At 37.3% G+C, this 16,859-nt stretch overlaps 1 protein-coding gene across 1 annotated transcript in view; it reads right to left on the reverse strand.

The window, feature by feature from the left end:
* Window positions 1-16,859, reverse strand: part of pkd1b (polycystic kidney disease 1b) — a 30,162-nt gene that overhangs the window by 5,002 nt on the left and 8,301 nt on the right. Inside the window, exons 9-36 of the mRNA XM_016239702.1 lie at window positions 15,423-15,812; window positions 14,875-14,999; window positions 14,631-14,795; window positions 13,917-14,054; window positions 13,516-13,798; window positions 13,194-13,425; window positions 12,956-13,100; window positions 11,750-11,884; window positions 11,358-11,502; window positions 10,648-11,256; window positions 9,921-10,071; window positions 9,558-9,723; window positions 8,614-8,809; window positions 8,369-8,536; window positions 8,151-8,294; window positions 7,875-8,085; window positions 7,501-7,624; window positions 6,775-6,927; window positions 6,621-6,679; window positions 6,380-6,531; window positions 5,933-6,047; window positions 5,700-5,866; window positions 3,894-4,096; window positions 3,620-3,817; window positions 3,317-3,471; window positions 1,711-1,882; window positions 1,307-1,594; window positions 254-388 (exon numbers count right to left, since the gene is read on the reverse strand). Coding sequence (XP_016095188.1) covers window positions 254-388; window positions 1,307-1,594; window positions 1,711-1,882; window positions 3,317-3,471; window positions 3,620-3,817; window positions 3,894-4,096; window positions 5,700-5,866; window positions 5,933-6,047; window positions 6,380-6,531; window positions 6,621-6,679; window positions 6,775-6,927; window positions 7,501-7,624; window positions 7,875-8,085; window positions 8,151-8,294; window positions 8,369-8,536; window positions 8,614-8,809; window positions 9,558-9,723; window positions 9,921-10,071; window positions 10,648-11,256; window positions 11,358-11,502; window positions 11,750-11,884; window positions 12,956-13,100; window positions 13,194-13,425; window positions 13,516-13,798; window positions 13,917-14,054; window positions 14,631-14,795; window positions 14,875-14,999; window positions 15,423-15,812 — 5,324 coding nt within the window. The remainder of the gene's footprint in view (window positions 1-253; window positions 389-1,306; window positions 1,595-1,710; window positions 1,883-3,316; window positions 3,472-3,619; window positions 3,818-3,893; window positions 4,097-5,699; window positions 5,867-5,932; window positions 6,048-6,379; window positions 6,532-6,620; window positions 6,680-6,774; window positions 6,928-7,500; window positions 7,625-7,874; window positions 8,086-8,150; window positions 8,295-8,368; window positions 8,537-8,613; window positions 8,810-9,557; window positions 9,724-9,920; window positions 10,072-10,647; window positions 11,257-11,357; window positions 11,503-11,749; window positions 11,885-12,955; window positions 13,101-13,193; window positions 13,426-13,515; window positions 13,799-13,916; window positions 14,055-14,630; window positions 14,796-14,874; window positions 15,000-15,422; window positions 15,813-16,859) is intronic.

The following is a 16,859-nucleotide window of genomic DNA, read 5'->3' on the forward strand; positions in this document are numbered from 1 at the left end:
CACAGCACACCTCGCTTTTCAGACCGATGAGCTTTGTAAAAATCGACGCGTTTCAGAAAAGCGGGGCATAGAGGAGAAACAATAATGTACAGTATGCGGAAAATAATGTTTTTTTTTAACCTTAAACCGCATTAACACATTTCATTACACCAAATACACAAAATAATGTTCTTTTTAGCAACATCATATGACCCCTTTAAAGAAAAAATACAATGCAATGTCAAATGACCGACAAAAAAAAAAAACATTCTACCATGATGCCTGTGTGAGAGAACAGAAGCAACAGGAGGAGCAGCAGAAACACCACGCCACAGATCTGAGGGAATACTTGTCGAATAACCCGCCCTATCACCAACCATCGCCTAACAAACCGCAAGATCCCCACCATCTGTAAAAACACAACTCTCCTAAGTCCTGCACTACACTTTGACTGACAAGCAGATTGTTTGATAACAGAGCTTGACTTCAACAGAATAAATTTCATTGCAGTGCTTGCAAGGTACTTTAAGTATAACATTTCCGCAATTAATTCAACTCAAAAATTACAGATGACTTTCAATTTTTGCTTTGTAGACCATATCTTAAGTCACAGGTGTCCTAAAATATATATCGTCTTTATAAATGTTTTACTTTATAAGAAATGCAAGCTTATGTTTTAAAATCTCCCATGAGCTTAGTCTAATACTGCTGAAGTGAAGTGTCATAATAATATTTGCATGCTAAATTGTGATTGGTCACAAATTATGATGTAGTTCATTTTTATGTAGTTATATGCATAATGCTGTTAATGTCTTTCCCATTTTCTTTCTATATTTACAGTATGTTATTTACATTTTGTATTGTATTTAAATGATTACAAGCTTTGCTAAAGTTGTAATGTAAAGGAAGTAGTGACAGATCTCTTCTTCTATATTGTGAGGTACATCCGAGTAAAATGGATCATTGAAAAAAAAGGGAAAAAATGTAGTGCCAGGACTTCAATGCATTATATGTTCATTTGAATGTAGGCAGGTCTGAATGTGAGCTTGAGGTCAAATTTAAAAAAGGAGTGAGGTTTCACCAGAGAGAAGTCTGTCGTTTCTTCAAAAGATCCAGTTATTTTGTTTTGAATAAAATTACATAAAAAAAGAAAGATAGGAAATAATAAATCAATAACATGCATTTAAGATCACTACCATCCATTTAGAAAACAGATCATGCCAATTAACTTTAACATATTTTTTATGCTATTTTTGCAGCATGTACTGGGATTTCATTTAGGAATGCAAATTTAGTTTTAAAAAATCCTTTGCTTTAGGGCTAATACCTTTAGAACCAAGAGGGTTAATAAAATTGCTGAGAGCTGACTGGACTTTTTGGCCAGTGTCGCAGCACTATGGAAGTCAGCAAAGCAGGAGGGCCTGGAGCAATGTCTGGAGATGAAGGCTGCAGTCGTGTAGAGGAAATACAGACGAAGAACAGCTGCTGCTAGCGTCAGAAGAGCTAACAATGGCTGAAACCAGCGCCAGGCTTGCCTCAGGTATTGACTTGGCTTTCTGATCAAGGCCCATACTTCAGCACTCACAAAGCACAGGGCAAACAGCAGTAGCAGAACCTAGTAAGAAGAAAGCTGTTAATACAGTCACAGTCCTGTAGAAGTCCACAAGAAGACCACAGATCCAATTTTTTAAGATTCTGTTCAAACTGAATCTGAACTAGGAGAATCAGTACCGTCAATGTAACGTGTAAGTCTGGACCAGAGAATGGAGAGACGTGTAAAGGCTGGATGGAAAGGAAAGAAAGGATTCTGCCTGTCTGTGTTTGATCCAGGAGAATAGAGACTGGTGCCAAGACGCCTGTCTGTTTATGATAGTGAGTGAACTCAATCAATACTGCCTTTGTCCTGTCACAGAAAACATAAGAATCAAAAATCATTGAGCTGATGAGCATACTGGGTCTCTGGTACTAATAACTCTATATAACTTCCATACTTATAGCATGCATGCAGAAAGGTCCTAAGTACAAGTCTGGACATTTAGAGAACAAGGTTTTATTCTGTAGTGCTATTTTGTGTATAATGGCGTGACATCATACCCTGTTGTCATCCACTTTGTTGTATGTAAGCCCGACAGTATCCCACGTGTGAATTCACTGTTGTTCCCAAGCACTACTTCCTCTATCTGACTGAATGCACATGATGCACTCTCAGTCCTCGGCCTTGAGAGAGGACATTGTGATTATATGCCAGAAGACAAATGCACTAAGGAAAACATTGTTATATTCTCAGCTTTTCAGGCTGCATGACAACTTATTCACACACTAAAAGTCTTTCTCTTAGTGTCCTGTTATCTCTCACCATGTTGAAAGTGCTGCAGTGTTCTTGCTGTGTGTTGAGGAGCTCTGGTGTACAGGGTTGGCATGTGATGAAACATTAGCAGTCAGCATCAAAGGAAGTCGACCAGATTGGAACTTATCTCTGATGTCTTGACTGCAGACTTTGAGGAGGGAAAAATCAAATTATATATTTATATATATATTTAGTAAATTCTCAAAAAGCTAAATTTGACCTAACAACGTAAGTCCTTACAGTCTTGAAAATTAACTTTCTGCAGTCTTGCAGGGCCAGTTAAAGAAAGAGAAGGGTTTTCAAACAGGTGTGATATTAATCTCTCATCTACCCACTGTTCTGCATCCATCCATCTATGAGAAAAAAAAGGTTAAAGTAAAATTACTTTCACTGATTCATGACAAGTTGCAATTCATTTTGTTAGTTTTATCCATTTTTAGAATATATATTCTTCCATTCTTTGTGCCCTTGTTTTGTAATGCAGACTCTTATTTTGTAGTTTTGCTTGGTTCCTGTTCCAGTTTCCTCATTTCCCTTAGCCTGATGGTTGCTGGATGTGTCCAGTTAGTCTAGTTAACCCTTGTGTATATAAGCCCTCGTGTTTCCTGTGTTCATTGTCTGGTTTTGTCATGCATGTTTCACCAACATGCTCTTCTTACAGTCTTTTGTTCCGGGTTTTTTTTTAGTTATCTTGTACTTTTGTTGTTATTATAATAAACTTTGCATCTCTAACTAATGCAATCTCTTTTTCTAACCAATTTTCAAGCCGTTTATATGGTCTCTCAGACTTCAAAATTAAGCAGCATTACTAAACTAAAGTCACATTTCTGAATTGCATTTAAAGTTTTGATTAGGTCGGAGGAACATATTTAAAAGAGACACCAACACCTAATTATTTTTACACAAATCTCTGGGGTCTCTAGAACCTCAGAGTCAGTTTCAGCAGAACGAGGGTTACTGGGGGAAGTGAATATAAAGAGTCTGACTTACCCTGATAATGCAGTGAGACTGGGCTGACCTGGTAAAGTCCTGATCAGTGTGTGTTTAATAGCCGAGTGAAGCCGTCTGCTGTTAGTCTCATGAACATATTCCTGGTAGTTCACCATCAGAACCACCAACAGGAAGAGCAAATAGACTAAGCAGCTCTGATTATCAGTGTAAAACATGAAACAAAAGACCATTAAAATTAATATTAATATGCATTAGAGTCAGAATGCAGGAGAAATCCAGCTGTTATAGGTCTCTGAGGACTAAATGAGTGCTGAATGGATTCATCTGTGGGTCTGAGCTCACCCTCATTAAGGCTCTAAGTGTTCTCAGCTTCCGTGCTTCCTCTTTAGCCTGCAGCAGGCCATATCCACCGAGAGGATGCACCTTATCCCCCAAATCCTCTTCTGTCCTTCTGACTTCTGTCTCCTGAGCCAAACGGTTCTCCCCCTCTGGGTCCACTGGTTTCACCACAGCAGCCAGATATAGTGCCTGAATACATATCTGTAGAAAAATATCAGAACATAAAAATCTACATCTTTCAATCTAAGGAACAGTGCAAAATAGGTTTATAGCTCACTGCAAATGGTTCGAACAGCAAGGCAGAAGTGAGGAAGGCTGACAGGGCAGACACCAGCCACATGAGAACCACAGAGCTGGAAAACCTGCTCCCATATAGTCCCACCAGAGCCAGGCTTGTTCCCAGCAAAACAGCCACCAGCAGATAAACCATACGCAGAACCCATGATGGAAGAAACAAGCCAGGTACACCACGAACAACACCTGAAGAACAGCCCATACAGAGGTTTACACACAGACAAAACAATTAAAATGATACACATACATTTTGATTATATATTTTGTGATATTTAGTTTTTCTCTCTCTCTTTCTCAATATGTATACACTACTGTTCAAACTCAACTGTTGTGGTAAGTAATTATTTTTTATTAATATTAATACTTGGTCTAATACTAAATTGGCCAAATGTGACAGTAAAGACAATTTTTTTTTATTAAAAAAATGCTGTTCTTTTGAACTTTCTATTTTTCAAAGAAAATATATACCATTATAAATATAAATATAAATGTATACCAAAATATAATAAGAAGAAATGTTTCTTGAGCATGAAATCGGCATATTAAAATGATTTCTGAAGGATCATGTGACACTGAAGACTGGAGTTATGGCTGCTGAAAATTCAGTCATTACAAAAATAAATTACATTTTAAAATACTTTAAGATAGAAAACAGTTATTTTAAGTTGTAATAATTTACAATATTGCTGTTTTTACTGTATTTTTATCAAATAAGTGCAGCATTTGTGAGCATAAGCAACTTTCATAAACATTAACAAAAATATATCTTACCGACCCCAACTTTTGGTATTGTGATCAGGAAATGACCACATGTTCACAAGTCTAATTTGCACAACGTGTTGTAGCATGTGTCTTACCACCTTTCAATATCTCAATTGAAAATATAAATTCTCTCCCTGTGTATGGTGTGCGCCACATGAGAACCACAGAGCTGGAAAACCTGCTCCCATATAGTCCCACCAGAGCCAGGCTTGTTCCCAGCAAAACAGCCACCAGCAGATAAACCATACGCAGAACCCATGATGGAAGAAACAAGCCAGGTACACCACGAACAACACCTGAAGAACAGCCCATACAGAGGTTTACACACAGACAAAACAATTAAAATGATACACATACATTTTGATTATATATTTTGTGATATTTAGTTTTTCTCTCTCTCTTTCTCAATATGTATACACTACTGTTCAAACTCAACTGTTGTGGTAAGTAATTATTTTTTATTAATATTAATACTTGGTCTAATACTAAATTGGCCAAATGTGACAGTAAAGACAATTTTTTTTTATTAAAAAAATGCTGTTCTTTTGAACTTTCTATTTTTCAAAGAAAATATATACCATTATAAATATAAATATAAATGTATACCAAAATATAATAAGAAGAAATGTTTCTTGAGCATGAAATCGGCATATTAAAATGATTTCTGAAGGATCATGTGACACTGAAGACTGGAGTTATGGCTGCTGAAAATTCAGTCATTACAAAAATAAATTACATTTTAAAATACTTTAAGATAGAAAACAGTTATTTTAAGTTGTAATAATTTACAATATTGCTGTTTTTACTGTATTTTTATCAAATAAGTGCAGCATTTGTGAGCATAAGCAACTTTCATAAACATTAACAAAAATATATCTTACCGACCCCAACTTTTGGTATTGTGATCAGGAAATGACCACATGTTCACAAGTCTAATTTGCACAACGTGTTGTAGCATGTGTCTTACCACCTTTCAATATCTCAATTGAAAATATAAATTCTCTCCCTGTGTATGGTGTGCGCTCACCAATGCGTGTGTTGGAGATTGTGCTTATAGAGTCGGGTGGGAGACTAGGGAGAAATGTGCTGGCATCACTGAGCACTGAGAGTGAGGAGGAGGACTTGTGAAAGCCAGGTTCAGATGTAGGCGTATCCACACTCAGATCAGACCACTCACTACACAAGCTGTCCTGGCTGAAAAAGAAATGTATGTGATCACGTATCCTGGTTAAACTGTGAAACATTCAGTACAGAACTCACATGTCAGACAGGATGGTGTCGTTGGGTGTGAAATGGCCACTGTCAGATGCTTCTGGCTCCAAGGAAAGTGTGTTTGAGGGATCCAAGTCTGCAGTTATAGTGATAAGATCTTCCTCTAAAAAGAGCAAATGGTTCCATATAAGAAATAATTCACCTAAAAACTAAACAATTCTGTAATCGATTACTCACCCTCATGTTGTTCCAAATCTGTATGATTTTTTTTCTGAAAACATAAAATATATTGAACAAGTTGTATAGATGATTTTTAGGGTGCACTTTTGTCCTTTTGGATTTTGACAGCCCCAGTTCTTATTCACTTTTATTATATGGAAAAGAGTACAAAAATATTTTGTGTTCACAGAAATTCATACAGGTTTGGAACAACGTGAGGGTGAGTAAATAATGACAGAATCTTTCATCCCAGAGAGTGATTGTGCGTCTTCAAACCTGAAGACTTTATTGGCTCTAAGGTGTTGTGGTCAGAGGTCGGAGTTGACAAATGTAGTTGTAGAATGGCTTTTTTTCTCTTCAGAAGGTGACTGGTTCCTGTCAGCTCAGACAGGCCAAATATACTTTCACATGATGGCCACTGATCCATTCTGTAAAATGTGTAAAATAACACTGTATATTTACATAAACCGTTTAAAGGGATGTAGTACTGCAATTTCATGTAGAATAGACTTGGTACCGGTCATTCCCAGGATCTGGAGTATTCCAGAACTCTGAATCTAGTTTCTTCAGGGAATTCTGTGAGGGGGGAAAAAAGATGCAGATTTAGGAAATGATGCTTGACGACTCTCTATAAAATCAATGAATTAAACATGGGAATGGATTTCTCTCACAGTGAAAGGAGATGGCCCATCATAGATGGAAGAGTCAGGGTCTGTCGGCAGTGACAGAAAAGATGAACAGGAGAGATCTGGGTGACTGAGGAAAACATCCATCTCCACAGTATGAGACACAGGAGAGGGAGGCAGAGATACAGCCAATGTCACCTTCAACACAATCCATCAGCATTGCACAATGAGTGTGGGTTTTTTATGAATGCACTCTACCACTTAAAAGTTTTGGGTCATTAAGACTAAGAAATTAATACTTTTATTAAGCATGTATTGAATTAATCAAAAGTGACAGCAAAGACATTTATAATGTCGCGAAATATCTCTATTTCAAATAATATCACGATTTCCACAAAAATATTAAGCAGCACTGGTTTCATCTGTGACAGTAATAGGAAGTGTTTCTTGAGCACCAAATCAGCATATTACAATGATTTCTGAAGGATTGTGTGACACTGAAGACTGGAGTAATGGCTGCTGAAAATGCAGCTTTGCCATCACAGAAATAAAATTACATAATAAAATAAATTAAAATGGAAAAAAGTTTCACAATATTACTGTTTATTTTAATTTTTGATCAAAATAAATGCAGCCTTGGTGAGCAAACAGACGCTTTTCAAAATCATTAAAAAAATCTTACTAACCCCAAACTTTTGAACGGTAGTTTAACTTAAAATATAATATCTACAGTATGGTTTCAGAAGGGATTATGTAGACTGACATATATACCTTGCTTTTGGTGTTTTGGAAGAGAAATCTGAGAATGGTTTGGAGAGGGAACATCAAAGCTGCAACTGTTATTCCAACCAGAATGTTCTCTGCATTCATCACCATCTGGGTAGAGACCGGGCCGCTGCAGTCGGAACAGTAACAAATGTGAAGAATGTGAAACCCATTTGTTTTGAGAGGAATGAGAGGACATTCATTAATTTGTTTAGTGATGAATATTATTCTCCTTTGCCATTAATCAATAGCGAAGACTTCTGTAGCTCAGAGAAAAACAGAAATAGCTTTGTTTTACAAGATGTAATTACCTGCACCTACACTGTAAGCTATGCAAGCTCAATCTGTTATCCATGCCTTTTGAAGGTCAAGTCTATTACCTGCTGCCCTTTCTGCCCACTGCTCCATACCAAACTGCCCCAGCTGCCAGATAGAGATGTAATAAGAGGGCACAGCAGGTGACCCTCTGGGCTCGGCTAAAGTGACTGTGGGCCGGCCGTTCCCATAATGAAATCCAGAGATGGTGCTCTCGAAGGCCAAACAGTAACTGGGAATGTAGGATCCTCTTAAACTGCTGCAGCTCCTGAGGACCTACAAGGATCACAAGGTTATGAAAAGCAAATATGATTTACGCTGTACTGCATGTGTATACTTACAAGACGCTAAAATTACTTTCTCCCCCCTTCCAGAGTTCTTCTCATTCTCCACAGATAACCAGTCTTCTACCAAGAAGAAGAACATGTTGTCTGTCTGTATGTCCCAGACTATCACATGTTTTAGGTACCAGGATGGGTCTAGGCCTGGAAAATAGAGCATTGTTTGTGAGTATTTGTTCTTTTAGAAAGAAAGAAGGAAGCTATTCACAGCCACTGACCTGTGTTGTCATGCCAGATGCGTATTTTCCAGATCTCTCCGAGATTGGCATCTGTTTCAACTTGGAAGTCATCCACGCTATTCCTCTGGAAAGCTCCTTCTCTTTGAAGGTGACGTGAGCCACTTTTATTCAGGCCATACAGGCTAATGCCAACATGTGCAGTGGTACCTGATGAATTCAAATGTTCATTGAATTTTATGAGGTCGATGAATATTTTTAGCATGTAAATTAAAGGTTCTACTCACCAGACCCTTTTTTCCAGCCTGTTTTGACAAGAACCCTGTACTTGTAGTGACCTTTCTGACCACACAGAGGAACCCAGCTAAGACGTAGACTTTCCAGGTGATCCAGTTTGTGAGCGATAAGACCAACCAGCAGATAAATTAACAGCAAGACTCCACAAATTATTCCCACCACCACATTCCTCACTGGCTCCTCTGACTGGTGACATAAATAATGTTCATCACTGATTTGTCAGGTTTGTCATGTTTACATACAGTATTGTTAAAACATTTGGGGTCTGTAAGTTTTTTTTATTATTGTTTTTGAAAGAAGTCTTATATATTCACCAGGTTGCATTTGTATGATCAAAATTACAGTAAAAACAGTAATATTGTGAAATATTATTATAATTTAAAATAAAAATTTTCAATTTTAATATATTGTGAAAAGTACTTTTTCAACACTGACACCCACTGACCATTACAATCATTTCATTATATAGATTAAATAAAAAATAATGTAATACACACTACCGTTAAAAGGTTTAGGGTTAATAAGAATTTTTAAATGTTGTTTAAAGAAGTCACTCACCACAGCTGTATTTATTAGATCAAAACTAAATATAAAAAATATGAAATATTACAATAAAAAACTAATGTTTTCTATTTTAATAGATATTAAAATGTAATTTATGATGATAAATTATGATCCTTCAGAAATCATTGTAATTAATATTTTATTAATTACAATTATTTAATTAATCATTGTATTAATAAAATATAATTATAATGAAAATAATTTATATGAAATGGAAACTTTTTGTAACAATCTAAAAGTCTTGTCACTTTTGATCAATTTCATGCATCCTTGCTGAATAAAAGTATTAATTTCTTTTGAACTTTTAAATAGTAGTGTATATTCCCTTTAATGGTGAAATTATGTTATATCTTTAAACAAAATGGCATACAGGTGGCAGCAGTAGAAGTGCTTCAGGATGGATGAAGAGGCTGGCTCCAAACATAGTGAGGTGATGTGTGAGGCAGTGGGCAGTATGGGGGCTGCTGCCACTCAGAGGACTCAAGCCATCACTGCTCCAGCGCCTCTCATCATCACTGAAGAACCGGCACAGCATGCTGAACACACACACTGAGACGGACACGTCCACACCGCTGACGCTACCATTCAGCTTCACAAACAGGTCTTTGGCAGAGCCATTCAGGCTGCAGTTTACAGACACAGTGAAACACAGTTAGTTTCGTTTAGACTAACGCAATATTGATCATCACTATTTTCAATGAAATTAATTAAGGAAAGAACAGGAAGAACTTACATCGGTGTAAGGAAGATGGTGTGCTCCAGTGATGGAGTCCCAGCTGAAAGAGAGAGACTGAGTTCCTCAGAATGAGTGTGTTCAGACAGTGGATGAACTGGTTGGTCATCTACAGAGATCCATACTAGTCCAGAGGCTTCCTCACCAGCTCCTGCTCCACAATACATAACGCAGGTTTATCTTTTATAACATTATAAATGTCTTTAGTGTTACTTTTGATGATTTTAATGCATCTTTGCTAAATAGAAAAAAACACCACTTTTAAATGGTAATATAAAATAATAAAATATAATGAACACTGCTACATATTATTTATTATATTATATTATATTATATTATATTATGTTATATTATGTTATGTTATGTTATGTTATGTTATGTTATGTTATGTTATGTTATGTTATGTTATGTTATGTTATGTTATGTTATGTTATGTTATGTTATGTTATGTTATGTTATGTTATGTTATGTTATGTTATGTTATGTATATTATATTATATTATATTATATTATATTATATTATATTATATTATATTATATTATATTATATTATATTATATTATATTATATTATATTATATTATATTATATTATATTATATTATATTATATTATATTATATTATATTATATTATATTATATTATATTATATTATATTATATTATATTATATTATATTATATTATATTATATACTGAAAACTAAAGATGCACTGGCTAGTGTATATTACCTGGAATGAGACTGAAGTTTAAGGCAACATAGAGGCCAGTCTGAGGATCTCTGAGGTCCATTGCTTTGACTGTAAAATTTACATTTCCCTTGGGTGGCAGAGTAAATGTTTTCCATAGTAACCTCTCATCTTCCGTCTCTTGTACTTTTTTGTGTAAAGTAAATTGTATCGCAGTGTCTAGTGTCAGGTTGGTGATTGAAATGATCTGTCCCTGTGGTGTAGCAAACTCCATGGCTGCAAGTGTGGTTGATATAGCAGGTTCTGCAGCTGGAATAAATAGGTTTTCTTCACCCTCCATTTGCAGAAGGATCTGCAGAACCTCTTGTTTTTCCTCCTTTAGTTGAGAGCTCAGTGCTGATGGGATGTGAAACTGGCAGTGGCTAAGGGGATTTGTGCACAGGAGGTCTTTAGTAGGGTCACCCCGTACACCCACCGCAGTGATCTTAGGAACAGCGAGAGAGAGAGCTTCTTCTCCACTCATCCGCGACAGCATTAATGAACGCATGAGCTCTAAAATCTGGCCCAGTGCTGATACAGCTGTCTCTGATGTATCCACATGCTTGAGGCCTGAATTGTTCCTCTGCCTCTGATCAGCAGTCAGTGTGCTGCCTGCAGTGAAAATGGAAGGATGGTTAAGCCACGGTTCATTTTCAACTTCAGAGTGAACCTCTGTTATCATACTGAATATGAATTCTGCTGAACGTAGTTACTTAAAACAGCCAGAATGTTCCTGCCGGTGTCTGTGGGGTTGATGTCAGCCTGTCCTGTTTGTTCTCTTATCACTTTGATCATCTTCTCTGTGACCTTCAGCACCTTTGCACGGCAGCCGTTGCACTGCACTTCAGAGGGAACCACCTGCAGACAGGAAAGTACATTTTACAGTTAAGCATTTGCATTCGCAACATCACATGTGACAATAATTAGATTTTAGGTAGCACTCCTCATTATGCACAGCAGGAAATCTGTATTCAGTGACAGGCCTCAGCTTCTCGTATCACATTATACTGGATCTCTAAAATGCTGGCATACTTTGTGTCAGGCTATGTTTAATGTTGATTAATGCTATATATTGTCCATAAGCTTTAATGGTTAAAAGCCTTACTGTAGACTGGGCCAAAGCTGAGCTGATCAGAGCCGCATCCTGCAAGGAGGAGACCGGCAGAGACGCTAGAGCCTGAATGACATTTCCACGTATCTGAATCCTGTCCTCCAACCCTTCAGCCTTTATGGATGCTAGCTGTGGAAGTGGTTGATTTTGATTCAGAAACAAATTTTCTAACAAAATAGGTGGAGAATCACAGAAACTCAAGTATCATGTATTTTATGACAGATGTATTTGACTGACACCTCGTGGTGTGGATGCAACTACACAAAAAGCAAATATTGTCAATGGCTGATTATCTATCCCTTGGACAGTTTGCCCAAAATTCAGTCATCATTTACTCACCCTCATGCATTACAAACCTGTACGACTTTCTTTCTTCTGTGGAACCCAAAAGAAGATATTTTGAGGAATATTGGGAACCAAACAACATTGACCCCTAGTGACTTCCACTGTACAGAGGGAAAAAAACACTGAGACATTTCTCAAAATATATTCTTTTGTGTTTCACAGAAGAAAGTCATGCAGTTGTGGATGACATCATGATGAGTAAATTATGACAGATTTTTCATTTTTGGGTGAATCCTTTTAAGAACTTGCCCCCCTTTTAGTTCATGAGTAGGAATTTGAATTAAAATAGCTACACCCCACAGGAAGTTGAACTGGAACTGTGGGAGGTGCACTATTACATTACAATTACATTTCAGAGAAGTTCAACAGATAATGGCATTCTGGGAAAATAAAGTGTTCTTCCAACATTATTTTCCATATACATAACTTATCTAAATACATGAATAAAAACACGTCAACAGAAGTGACATTTCAAACAGATGTATCTGTCTGCCTGTCTTTAAAATTTCTTAATATAAAATTACACCTACTATGATTCTATGAGTTTATTTGAATTTTAGTTTATTATAATTCTACTTCCTAAAATGAAAATTTGGCATCTGGTTTGCTACCACAAATACAAATCACAACTGAATTGGAATTTTAAAAGCATCCTCATTGAAGTTATGAATTCAGTTTACCATTATGAACATTTCATGTGAGTGTGTGTTTTTATTATGATTATTATGATTATGATTATTATTATTATCATCTATTTTATCCATCCAGTATAATACTCTTTTTAATTAGGATGATTCTGAGTACACCTCTTAATAAACATCCAGACAACTGGTTTGTCAGGGCTATCTCAGTTACCTGATTAAGTTGGCTGCTCAGAGCAACAGAATATTGAGTAATGTCCTGAGGGTTTCCTTGTTGACGCAAGGCCCATAACTCTGACTGGCTCTTATTCCTCAACCACTCTGTTGTACATTGGTCTCTCAGCACCACTGTCAGGTTCCTGCAGAAAATATCAATTGTAATTTTGGAGCTGTGATTTTTTTGTCAAATTTTATCTGACTATATACAACTGCCAAGCAGCTGACTGACTAACTTTCTTGCTGCGATGACTGATGCCCCCATACTGTCCTCGACCAGTACCAGCACGTAAATAACAGATAAGTTTTCCTCTGTGCTCAGTATACCCAGTGGCACCAGGGAGCTGAATGTGCTCTGAGTGCCTCTGTAAAGGGTAATCAAGGGACATAATGGTCCAAAATTTTCACACTGTGCCACCTGCAGTGAAAATATCAGCTGAGCTGAGTCACTGTCATCATCCATCCACTCTGCCATTGAGAAAAAAATAGCAAAGAATGCATCAATCCGCAGAGCCATTACTTGGGTGAGAAATAAGAGGAGAAGAGAAATGACACTACCTGAGCAACTGTAAGAGACCATGGTTTCTAGGAAATGAAGTGAGTCATCGGGTGACAGAGTGCAAATACCCCCATATGGAGGATGGTTGGGGACTAAGGTGATGCTTGCCGACCCCCAAAGCCCAGAGGCTGGTTCAGACACATTGAGAGTAAAGGTGTATTCTTGGCCCTCCTTTAGCACCCCTGGTTTAATGACTATTTCTCTCCAGAGACTTCCTGTCAAGGTAGTGACCTCATTCAGTGTTAGAGCTTCACCTTTCTGATTCTCTGCAGTCCACCTGTACTGTAGTTGAAGTGTTTTAAAACATTATTAAGGTATGTGTGTGTGTGTGTGAGAGAGAGAGAGAGATAGAGACTGAAGGCGTATGAAATTATTATAAGGTACATTGTGAATTGAATACCTGTACAGTGTCTTGACATGAAGAACAATGACCAGCCAATGTAATGTAATGGCTGTGCCTCACATGGAAAGACAGCAGGGAATTACAGGAGACACACTTTACAGTCACAGGTAGCAACGTGGTATTGTACACTGTAACCTGCAAGAATAAAAACAGAGGTAAAGACATTTTATTTTGAAACATGGAGACATATTGAAGGGTTTCTACTTTTCTAATTACCAAAAACCTCTATCCTAATGCATAATGCATAAATATCTTATGCATTCTGAATGACAAGAGACTAAATTATTTGAATTTTTGGATGAACTATCCCTTTAACAGAATTATTTCCATGAACATAATTTTCAGTAAAATGTGGAATAAACTGTAACATTACAAAGCATTTTTATCTGTACATTTTCTTTATTCTATGGTTAGAAATTGTGGAGAGTGCAAATCTGAATGAGACATTTGGATATTTTCAAGAATGTTTCAAGTGCTTCTGTCCAATGAAAGTCGGTGGGGACCAAAATAACAGACACCACTGACTTTATTTTTTGACAAAAAAAAAATAGACAATTTTCAAAATATCTTTCTTATGTTCCAGAGAAGAAAGAAAGTCATAAAGGTTTAGTACGTAATGAGTGTGAGGAAATGCTGACGTTAATATTAATGACACATATGTTCATAGTGAAATGCTGAAAGCAAAGTGAAGTAAAATTAGTCAACACTCACCAACTGTGATATAGAGACAGGTTGTCGTCCACTTTTGTAAAGGGTGAGAGTAAAGTGGTACATTCTGTCTGGCAGCAGTGCACTTCTAGGAAGAAGCAGTATACTTCCATTTCCTGGAATATGTTGATGAAGGGTGGAAACAGCTGAAGGCATTGCTGTTGTGTTCTGGAAGCACAGAATACACCATCAATTGAATGTTTATGTTAGAGAATCAAGTATTTACTGCATTTGTGATGTACTGTACCTCTATAGTGTAACCCCACTGGAACTGAAACAACTCGATATCATTCTCCTCTGAATCTGGATCAAAAGACTCAGTTGCATCCAAAATCAGATCATACTGACTTGACCAGAACCTGTGAGAACCACCTTTAATCACAGGCACCAACTCACTGTGGACCACGGTAAGCGGTACAGTCCTGCTCTGCTGTAGAGGAGTTCCTCGAAGTTTGGCAGTAAATGTCAGACAGTAGTTTCCTACTTTCAGAGAGTGCTTTGGCAGAGAAAAAAGTGGTGTTGTGGCATGCACTGAATCATTTAAATACACCTTGTCCATTCCTGAGCAATCTTGGCCCCTGTGGATCTCCCAGAAATAATATGCTTTGTGTGTAGCACAACTGTTGAAGTCCACTTTTGCTTCAAATAAACTTGGTCTGCATTTTATTATTTTATATTGATCTTTTACAATGTAGACATGTGGCTGGGTGCACTCCAGCTTTTGCACTTTAATTGTCATTTGAGTGGAGACCTCACTTATGTTGTTGTAAGCTATTAATTTCACAACAAACACACCAGTAACATTGTATTTGTGGACTTGTCTATTGGATTCTGTAACCAGGGCTCCTTCACTGGCATCACCAAAATCCCAAAGGAATTTAAGGTTGCTGCCTCCATCTGTGATGGCAACAAATGTGATCGGATAATCAATAAAAGCTCCATCATCAGAGGTAAAAAGCTTCACTTTCTTCATATGCTTCTGTATTGTTGCTCTTCTGGTCAGGGACTGTGAGCAGAAGCCATTATCAGTTTCCACTGTAACAGACAGGGATCCATTAGTGAAAGGTGTGAAGTGAACATTTTGCCCGATTTCTCGAGAGGACTGGACTCCATTTAATAGAAAAGTCCAGTGGTAATTGGCTTGTGAGCCACTGGACACTTGAAAACTGATGTTTTTGGATGCCTCTAAAACAGCAGAGCAACATCCGATCAAATGCAGACCTTTAATTCTTTCCACAACTCTGACAATCACTGATGCAGTTTGGTAACTGACATGATTTGTTGCTGTTGCTCTTATAAGGTGGTTTCCGATTGAAAGAGAAGAGGTGGTAAAATTCTGCCAAATTGCTACGGAATAACTTGCATTAACAAACTCCAAAGAAAAGGAAACTTCACTTCCTTGGGAGACAGATGGCGTGAAAGTAACTGGATCGTCCTCGCATATAACATTGCTGCTAGCCATAAGTAAAAGTCCCTGGATGGTGTCCTGAACCGTAATTGTATATGAAACAGTTTGCCAGCTAATGTCATTTGAGGCATTAAGTGAGATACGGTGATCTGCAACATCCGCAAAAGAATAGCTAACAGTTTGATTGTCTGCAAGAACCCTAACAGTTTTGTTGTGAAACATTAAAACCCATTCCCAATGAAGGACATTTCCTGTTCCTGCAGAGCCATAGAGCAACAAGAGGCTATTTGATGTTACAAAAAATGGTCTGAATTGTCCATTTATCTGAAAGTCCACTTTAGAGATGTTCTCCTGAATTATTAGTAGCTTGATTGCATCATCAGACCCAAACACATTTGAGACTGACACTCTGATCTTGACCATGCCGATAACTTTAAAAACATGCAGAACAAAAGGCACATCTGATATTACAGGACTATACTCAGAATCCAGGAACCATGAGTACCGAAGGTCTGTTCCAGATGACACGCTCACAGATATCCTCACTGGCTTTCCTTTGGCTACAGCATTCATTGGTGATGAAATACTCAGACCAGACACAAGCTCTACTGCTCTCAGTGAAAGGTCGGTATCTACTGATCCAAGAACATTGGATACTACCAGCTTGACATGTATATCACCAGGGCTGTTTGTAAAAAGTGGAAATTGTTTGCTATTACTTGCCATTCTTTGGTTTGCAGTCCACTCATAGGTCAAGTTAGAACCACGTGTCACTGATGCCGTCAAGAGTACGGTCTGATTTGTCAGGAAATATTTTCCAGACT

This window comes from Sinocyclocheilus grahami, unplaced genomic scaffold, assembly GCF_001515645.1.
Source record: "Sinocyclocheilus grahami isolate Dianchi unplaced genomic scaffold, SAMN03320097.WGS_v1.1 scaffold573.1, whole genome shotgun sequence".
Lineage (NCBI taxonomy): Eukaryota > Metazoa > Chordata > Actinopteri > Cypriniformes > Cyprinidae > Sinocyclocheilus > Sinocyclocheilus grahami.